This window comes from Rhincodon typus, unplaced genomic scaffold (assembly GCF_021869965.1).
Source record: "Rhincodon typus isolate 14 unplaced genomic scaffold, sRhiTyp1.1 hic_rhity00001505, whole genome shotgun sequence".
Classification (NCBI taxonomy): domain Eukaryota; kingdom Metazoa; phylum Chordata; class Chondrichthyes; order Orectolobiformes; family Rhincodontidae; genus Rhincodon; species Rhincodon typus.
This window is the reverse complement of record NW_025967143.1, coordinates 4,600-14,751: the sequence shown is the minus strand read 5'-3', so window position 1 is coordinate 14,751 and position 10,152 is coordinate 4,600. Positions and strand designations below refer to the sequence as shown.

At 38.6% G+C, this 10,152-nt stretch overlaps 1 protein-coding gene across 1 annotated transcript; it reads right to left on the bottom strand.

The window, feature by feature from the left end:
• Nucleotides 1-1,110: 1,110 nt before the first annotated feature.
• On the bottom strand, nt 1,111-9,927 carry LOC109911910 (E3 ubiquitin-protein ligase RNF182). Its single transcript, XM_020511283.2, has 2 exons — nt 9,014-9,927; nt 1,111-1,487 (listed from the first exon to the last, which is right to left on the bottom strand). Exon 1 carries the CDS (start codon nt 9,764-9,766, stop codon nt 9,029-9,031), a length of 738 nt encoding a protein of 245 aa, XP_020366872.1. The 5' UTR covers nt 9,767-9,927; the 3' UTR covers nt 1,111-1,487; nt 9,014-9,028.
• Between the last annotated feature and the right edge of the window lie 225 nt (nt 9,928-10,152).

Below are 10,152 nucleotides of genomic sequence, written 5' to 3'. Positions count from 1 at the left end.
AGAATAAGAAAGTCTGTCCTGACAGGAGCTGCTTGCCGATCAGAGGCCAGCAAATTCAATGCTCAGCAGTGCTGTATGAAAGGCCATGCTGCTGTGGGATTGCAACCCTGGAGTCCAAGGATCCAGAACAACGGTAGGTGAATTATGAAGGGGAAGGTGTGTAGTGAGCTTTGAAAGTAAGGTCAGTGCTGATACTGAGGAACTGACCTCTGCCATTTTCTGAAGAAGGGTCCCAACCTGAAACGTCAACTTTCCTGCTCCTTTGATGCTGCCTGGCCTGCTGTGTTCCTCCAGCTCCATGCTGTGTTATCTGATTCCAGCATCTGCAGTTCTTACTATCTCTGAATGAGTTATAAGCCCTCTGCGAAGCCAATTTTCTGAAAAAGGGTCCCAAATCAAAACGTCAACTTTCCCGCTCCTCTGATGTTGCCTAGGCTGCTGTGTTGCTCCACACTGTGTTATCTCTGACTCCAGCATCTGCAGTTCTTACTATCTCTGCCAATAACATGCCTTGATTAGATACTGAGTGCGTTTGGTTGAGCTCCTGCCTTCAAATGGCATCCCCTTCACTACAAGCAAATGAGCAACACACACATTTTATCCTTCTCGGAAGGTTGCTTGTTAGTAGGCTCTTCCCATCTCCTCCAGAATGCTTCAATTCTGTGTATATAAACCACCCTACAATGTAAACATGTATATTCCATTACACTTAGACTCTTAGTGTTTCCAGAGCTGGTATACTATGTGCCATAGTAATGTGAGTCAGTGTTAATATATAGAACAACAAATAACACAGCTTTACAATAATGTGCGACAAACAGTGCTGCTGTGGCTGATTCCTGTATTTCTTAACGCCTTGTGTCATATTGTGTGTTCCCTATGACAGTTCAAAGAGAACATCTGAACACTCCTGTTCATTCAAAATGTTTTTGTGAACCTATGATTTGGCCACAGGGGTGAAAGATTAAACAGTCTGTGCTCAATCAACCTGCTTTGTAAATATTTATTATTCTTCTATACATGAGCCTGAGCAAAATTCACATTGATCTGACAGTGACAGATACATGCATCAGCACCATATGTATTTAACAATTACGTACATATGTACATATGTAGATTATTTTTAGTAGATAGATGAAACTTGCCCTGGTTAATAAAGGACAAAAATAATTAACAATCCAGTAAATATTGCTGTTTGTCTACATGGTTTGTGTTTTCTCCTTGTGTCGACTCTTCCCCAACGTTGTGCACCATTATCCGATGACCGAGTCTGGAAGACAAGCTGTTGAAGGAGAGCTCTACACCTTATTATCTCTGTTGAGGGAGAGACTGAGATTTGGAGGTGATTCACTTCTTCCTCCCACAGGGTAAGTGCTATGCCTTATAGTTAATTTGCCGTGGAGCAGTGCTGAGCTGAGGAATTTTATACATGAGGAATTCACTCACATGAACTTGTGCTTCACCACTGAGCATTGTATCTGTTTAATCTATATAAACAAAAGAGTAAGTACAAGGAAGTTTTTTTTAAGACCAGTCCAGTCGAACTCTGAGACCTTTTTTTGTTTCTACCAATAATAATCACTAACTGTTCCAATTCAACATTACAATAGAAATTCATTGTTAATTCCTGACCTTCCTATCATTATTAGATTAGTTCTTAAGTTACTGGGGAAATCCAACAGAGGAACTAGACCATTGGAATGGAATCTCAATCTGAAATCGCCATAGCATATTGTCAGGTCCACAAAAGATTAGGCATGCCATAGCTTACCCAAACATTTATAATCCATATATCATTATAATTCATACGTGGCAACCTGTGATGACACTTTTGTTTGTCAACAGTTCATTTTACAAATATTTTTGGATATTTCCATTGAACCCAAGCTGACAGCTCAAGCATTACTGAGTGAACAGATTGTTTGATATTTAACCTAGCTGACTGTATACCTTTAAATTGCACTTATTACTGGATGAGAATTAATTGAATGAGTAATGTTCATACATTATTCTTTCATTCACTGGCTGCTGAGTTCACAGAATTACACTGCAGAAGGAAGCCATTCAACCCATCATGTCTGCATCTGATCTCCATTGTACATTATGACTTAGTGCTATTTGCCTGTCTTTTCCTCATATCATCGTACATTATTTGAATCAAAACAATCATTCTTGAATCTTAATTGAACCTACCTCCGCCACATTTCCAGGTTGTGTGTTCCAGAAGCACACCACTCACTGCAGGAAAAAACTTTCTTATAAATCATATTTGCTAGGTCTGCACATCACTTCAAATCTGTGCCCTTTTGTTCTTGATCCTTTTACAATCAGGAATAACGTTTCCCTATCCACTCTTTTCAGACCTCTCATAGTTTTGCAGACTTAAATCAGATCTCCTCTTAGCCTCCTTCTCTCCAAGTAAAACAGTCTGAACCTTTCCAAGCTATCCTCATAACTGATGTTTTGCATGGAACAAATGTTTGTAAAATGTCTTCAAGCAGTCACATTCTTCAAAAAGTGTGGGACTCAGAACCAGACACAATACTCCGGCTGAGGTATAAAGTGTCTTATACAAGTGCAGCATAACTTCTTTGTCTAGAACTCTGTCAACCTATTAATAAAGCCCATGAAAATGCATGCTCTATTAACTGCTCTCCCCACCTGCCCTGCCACTTTCAGTGATCTTTGCATATATACATTCAAGTCCCACAGCTCCTATACACCTTACGTCTTATTTATTTAATATTGGCTGTCCATGTTCTTTTTAACCAAAATGCATCTCTGCATTGAACTTAATTTGCCACTGATCTGCCATTCCATCAACTTGTCAATGTCCTTTTGAAGTTCCACATTGTCCTCCTCATAGTTTACAATTCTTCAAAGTTTTGTATTATCATCAAATTCTGAAATTGTCCCCTGCACACCAACATCTAGATTATTTGGACAAATTGAACAAAGGAAAACAGCGGACCTGAGGATTGGGAGCAGTTTAGATTTTAGCAAGTTAAGACAAAGGATTGATTAAGAGGGGCAAGTTGAGTATGATAGTAAGCTTGCAGAGAATGTACAAACTGATTATAAAAGCTTCTATGGGTATGTGGAGAGGAAAAGATTAATCCAGACAAATGTAGATCCTTTACATTCAGAAACAAGGGAAGGTATAATGGGGAACATAGAGATGGCAGACCAATTAAATACATATCGTGGTTCTGTCTTCTCAAGGAGACCAGAAATAAAATCCCAAAATTGTTGGAGAATTCAGGGTCTAGTTAGAGGGAAGAACTGGAGGAAATCAATATAAATGATATGTTAACCTTCATAATAATAGAGAAATGGTGTTGGGAAAATAGTGAGAATAAAGGCCGATAAATCTCCAGGGCCCAATAATCTACATCCCAGAATTCTTAAGGAAGTGGCCCTAGAAATAGTGGATGAATTGATGGTCATCTCTCACGATTCTATATACACTGGAGCAGTTCCTGTGGATTGGAGAGTTGGTAATGTAACCCTACTATTTAAAAACAGGAGCTAGAGAGAAAATGGAATTATAGACTGGTTAGCCTAATATCAGTAGTGAAGAAAATGCTGGAGTCGATTATAAAGACTTGGAAAATAGTGAAAAGATTGGACAAGTCAAGATGGATTTACAAAAGGAAATCATGCTCGACAAATCTACTGGAATTTAATTGATGAGGTAGCCAATTGATGTGGCTTACTTGAATTTTCACAAAGCTTTTTATAAGGTCCCATGTAATAGATTAGCATGTAAAATTAAAGCCCATGGGATTAGAAGTAATGTACTGACATAGACAGAAAAATAGATGGCAGAAAGGAAGCAGAGTAGGAATAAACAAGTCTTTTGCTAAATGACAGGCAGTGACTAGTGGGGAACTGCAGGGATTAGTGCTTGGACCCCAGCTATTCACAACAGATATTAATTATTTAGATGAGGGAACTAAATGTGATATCTCCAACTTTCCATACGCCAGAAGGCTGAGTGGGGGAAGGTGAATTGTGAGGAGAATGCACAGATGCTTCAGTATGATTTGGACAAATTGAGTGAGTGGGCAAATGCATGGCAGATGAACTATAATGTGGATAAATATGAGATTATGTATTTTGGTAGCAATAACCGGAAGGCAGATTTTTATCTGAATGGCAATTGATTTGGAAACAGGGAGATACAATGAGACCTAGGTGCTTTCTATACCAGTCATTGAAAGTAGTGAGATGATTTGAGAACAACAGCAAGGATGTCTTGCTGCAATTCTACAGGGCCTTGGTGAGACCACACCTGAACTAAAACATGCAATTTTGCTCTTATCTGAGGAAGGATGTTCTAGCTATGAAGGGAGTGCAATGAAGGTTTCCCAGACTGATTCCTATGTCAGGACTGACATATGAAGAGAAATTGGATTGATTAGGACTATATTCACTGGAGTTTAGAAGGTGGAAAGGAATATTCCTAAAAAAATGATAAAGCTCTAATAGGACAAGACAGAATAAATGCAAGAGGATGTTCCTGACTACCAAGGAGACAAGAACCAGGGGTCACAATCTGAGGATATGAGGTAGGCTATTCAGGACTGAAATGAGGAGAACCCCAGAGAATGGTCTACTTCCGCTCCTATTTTCTATTGTCTCCTTTTGACTGCTCATCAAGTAGCAACTGAATGAAGCTCTGCTTGAGACCGACCCAGCAGCCATTTTGCATAAACTGCAACTAAATCAGATTCTTAATTATTCTAAATAGTTGATCGGTTCCTGGATTACCTGTTATTTCTATTAAATACTTTTCCACAGAGAGCTAAACAAATATAGATTAATATTAAAAAATTATGAAAGTAATTGTTTGGTAAATACTTTAAACAAACAAAACTACCTGATACTTTTATATTTATTTCGAACCATCAGTAATCATGTAAATGAAAGGAAGACAATTAAGATAAGTGCTAATGTTCTGCAGCTAGCCCATTGCTATTTACAGTATTGATTAATTTGATTGGCACAGTATTTGATTAGATGTCTAAATGGAACACTTTGGTGAACAAAATCAGGATCAAGGCTTCTGTGGTGCACTGCTACCTCTGTGCTGGAAGTTCTAGACCCAAATCCCACTTAGCCAGGAGATGTGTCATAACGTATTTGAACATGTTAATTAAAAATGAGAACAAAATCAGGACATCCTCTTTTTTGCATCCTGTAGACTAAATTCTTAGCTTCAAAATTCACGACTCTGCAAACCTGACACCAGAGAAAATGTCGCGAACCTTTACATTTTTATTCCAGAGGAGCGAATGCAAACAGGAGGTGAGTCTGCAAACCCCAGAAACAGTTTGGAAAAACTGCAAAGACAGCCACTCAAGCTGATGGGTAATGAGGGGGCTGGTCAAGAGACTCAATACTTTGGAACTTCATCCTAGTTATAATGAAAACAATATGATTAAACTAAACCCACAACCCTTTACCCCTCACACCTCACTTCTACAAACCCCATCCCTCATCCATCCCAAATTATTCCGCCTCATGCTCCCTCTATACATTCACCATGGCCCCTCATTTCAACTATGTCCTCCATTCATTCACAATGGCCCTTCATACCCTCCTTATCAATCCATGCCCCCAGCTCACGGCCATTTATAGCTCCTGTGCCAACTTAGTGTCAACACAGCTGAACGTCTGACCCTTCATCCAATGCCCTTTGCCTTTATGCCTTCCACACCAACTCATGTGCAGCCATTGTGAGATGAAATCAGTTCTAAGAGTCCAGTGCAGGCTTCATTGTATTTTAAAAAAGCTTATTGATAACGTTTAAATTCACTCAAGAACTTGTCACGAATCAAAACAAATATTTCTGTAAAATACTTAATTTTTCACAATAACAATTTCTTTTTTTCCAATACACATTAAAGGTCCAGGGAACTTAAATGCATATTCATGTTTATTCTTAGCCACCACAAAGACCTACCTGACTTCTCCAAGAGGGATACCATACCTTTCCCAAGGGGACATCATACCTCTTCAAATAAGTCTGGCATCTTTCAACATTCCCTCAATTATCTGAAGCCTATGCATCATGTTTTCAGACAGTAATGAAAATAGCTTTTATTTGAAGGCAGGTGAACTTTGTACGTCCATGGTTCACCAATGTACATTCTGTCCCAATCCCCGTGAAGAAAGTGGAGGGGGATGCCAAGTTTGGCAGCAGAACAGTGTCACCATCCAAATCTGCAAAACTACCGCCTTGAAGAATAACAGCAGGCAGATGCAACACATTCCCTCCAAATGGTACATTATCCTGACTTGGAACACTTCATCTAATCTTGTCATTAGAGTATCATGAACAAGGCCAGCATTTGTTGTCCATTCTAATTGCTTTTGATAAGGTGGAGAGGACCTACTTACTTGAGCAACTGCAGTCCATATAATGTAGATATATTCACAGTGTTACTGTTTTTAGTAAGAGAATTCCAGGCTTTTGATCTAGCCAAATTGAAGTGAAGGAATGAGAATATACTTCCAAGAGTGTTTGACTTGGATGGGAATATGCTGATGGTGCTGTTTTTTTTGACGACCTACCCTTCTAAAGAACCTAAACCAGGGATTTGGGAGCACTGCTTTGTTCTGAATGTCATTGGGCTTCTTGAGTGCTATTGCAACTGCACTAATCTAGTCAAGTAGAGAATATTCTGTCCCATGCCTGACTTGTGTCTTGCAAATAGTGTACAGGCTTTAGAGTGTCAAGAGGTGAGTTACTCATTGCAGAAACCTGCTCTTGCAACCACAGTATTTATATGGCTAGTTTAGTTAAGTTTCTGGTTAATGGTAACCACCATGATATTAATGGTGGGAATTCAATGATGGTAATGCCTTTGAACGTTAGGGCAAGGTCTTATCATAGGACAACCCTCTCATTCCGGGAAGAAACTAATAAACCTTTGCCTTTCCAAACTTCTACAGTGTTTACATTTCCAATATCTAATAATGTGCATGTCTCCAATCTCCAATGTTATACAATTGTCCAATTTCCTACAAAGTGCACCTCTCCAATTGCCTGTATTGCTCTGCATGCTCAATGTCTGTAACTTTATCACATTCTGGGAGAGTGGAGCGATATCCAATCTCACATAATGTGCATCTCCTCAATCTCCTACAACGTGTAGCTCTAATCTCCCACTGTATTCAATTCAAAGCAGCTCCAATCTCCCACAAATATATATCTCTAATATATTCATCAATATTTACTGTATCTCTCCAATCTCCTGCAAAATATATCTCCAATCTTCACGACATATTTCCAATAAACCCCAAAGAGTGTTGCTTGAAGTTCCCTGAGACACAGACATCTGAATTTCTTTCCTAACCTCAGGCAGTACATAAAGAGTTTGGAGCTTCAACACCTAAAAGCGGTTTTTTTTTTAAATGGCAAATTAATGTACAAATGTGAGAAGATAAAATCACTTAATCCTTAAAGGTAATAATCAGAACTGAAACAATTTTAGATAGCTGTTTTATGTCCTAAGAGCTTCTGCTCCATTATAGTCTGCAATTTCAATATCTTTCATCATGTTGTGCTTTAGCAATATGGTATACTCAGACATTATCTATGACTGCCACTTAGCTTTACGTTTGGTGCCAACATTTTTAAATGATATTGTTATAAAGCTTATAACCTAACTTCAAAAATGACCATCAATATTATTCACAATCCAGGTATAAAACCTTGATTATCAAATGGTGGAACAATCACAAGACAGGTTCACTTTCAATTCAACGTCATTCCCGTTCAGATATTCCTCTCTCGTCTTTCTTTCTGCAGGCTATGTGAATTGTTGGTAACTCCCTTCACATTCACACTTTCATTAAGGCACCAGATTAGTGCATTCATGAAATTTTGCTTATTAGATTATTTTTCAATCTCGTTACAAATAAATTCTTGAAAATGTATAACTCAATTGTAAAAATGTTTTAAACTATACATAAATATTTTGATCATAATTCGGCAAAGGATTAGTGTACCTATAATAAGACCCCATAAATGTTTAAAGGTCTGCTAAAGGTCTATATTTTTTCCCACAGGCACGCATGGGTTAGTTGGGTACAGTCAATACCTTGCTTGTTGTCAACAGTTGAAATGATATGCTGTTTCATACAATCTGCGCCTAGATCAGCATCATCCTGGCACTGAAACCCGTTGGTGCTTGCAAAACTAACAATGTCCAACATTAAGTGTGATTCTGCGATTGGGAAACAGTTGCTAAATAACCCTGAGAGTGCAAAGAGTTATGCTGACAATTAATTTGGTATTATCAGTCGGATTTGCAATATGGTACACCCGCATGTACTGAAGGCTATATATATTAATACACGGGCCCTGTTTTTTTGTAGACTTAAAGAATATGCACAGACACTGCACCTGTTTCAACACACGAAAAAGGTGACAGTCATTTTCTGGTTCATAGCTCTGGGTAATGCCTTAACCAATCAGCGTCAACCTGCCTGGTTTAAAATTGAAAGAAACCATGGCAGTTAACTGTCAGGTCATCATTAACTGATTTTTTTTTCCATGGCAATGCTTCTGCCAATCAGAAGCCAGTTGACAACCAATTAGAACTTTCCTATCACACAGTTCAAATGCCATTTTCCTTTTATATTGATATTTCTCATGAATTGTCCTGATGTGTGTAAGATGAAAACCTTTGACAAAATCTGTCTTTTTTCAGCAGTATCAAGTTCTGTATGGGCAAAAGTCTAACATAATAACTTGTGCCATTTACTTTCCTTTGTGCTCTTCAGTTTGTAACCGTATCACTTTTGAAAAAAATAGTGTGCCATAAGAATATATTGCACACCAAGTAATACAACTATCACTGTATTTAACAATTTTCTACTGCAGAACAGACCTTCCAGACAAGCACAATTGCAAAACTACACAGTTCACAAGCCAGAGTTAATACAAGACACAAAACCTGAATTCCTACAAACTGTAAGTGTGACTGTAACTTTTACTTACTTTTATATTTTGCTTTCATGAAGATATGCAATCCAAAAACTCTTGACATAAACACTGACAGAAACCATAGACCATAAGTATAACAAGACTGGATGGAACAAGACTGACAAATATAATCCCTAGTGTGACCTTCTGAATCACAAGCAGATATACACCAAGAGGTAAAGAGCTGAAATAGAGGAGTCCCAGTAGCCAGATTAAAATTCTGCCTATTGTGCGACAGAAAAGGGGAGTGCAATTCCAAATTGCCCACTGCCGAGACATTGAGGCTATTGAACCAAAATTGGAGTCGTAGAATTCCGTAACTGATGCTGAGCTCTGAGATTGTGGGGATTCCCTTTGAACCTCCATGATGGTTATGACCAGACAGTTTGAGGATCGGGAAGGGCTTCCAAAGGAAGGTAACCTTTTCGGAGTCAGCAGAAGTTCAGATGGGTTATCCACAGCAAACTTTCTATTCTTCTCCTTGCATACAAGGATGGCAAGAATATTATTATCGTCTGGGAGTCCACCAACTTCATCGTCTAGTACACTGGTCTCATACCTGCAGAAAGGACAGCTAATTATACTTTGTGAGGAGTCTCCAAGGTCTACAATTTTGTACAGGCATCTGGCACACACCCTGTGAAAGCATTCCAACAACTTGGGTCTCCTATTCTTCAGGTTGTAAAGGTTGTAACAGATTTTGCATTCCAGCTCCTCAGAAGAAAACAATTGTTTCTCAATAGGATTCTCTATAGTCTTGCAATTCATAGTGACTGTTCAACCACAACAGCAGTGGTTTATTTTAGAAGGTTATTTGTGATTTCCAGTTTAACATCAGTAAGTCCAGACAGGAAGCAGCATTGCACATGATAACGCTTTTTCTGTCCTTGTGATTGTGGTCCCAGGCACGTAAACTGTAAGACTATCTGCAGGGAGAGAAAGAAGTTACACATTGTTCATTGTGCTGAAGCTTTAAACTCTGCCCAGAAGAACAAAGGTTTTAATTGTTATTACTCAGCAAGTGGATGGTTCTCATTTGGACTCTAATGTTAACCAATGAGTAGCTAGCCATTTATATGCTTTAGAGAGTTTGTTCAGCAAATCTGCTAGCAAAGACCTTCAACACTAACACCGGTTGTTGAACCAGTATTCAA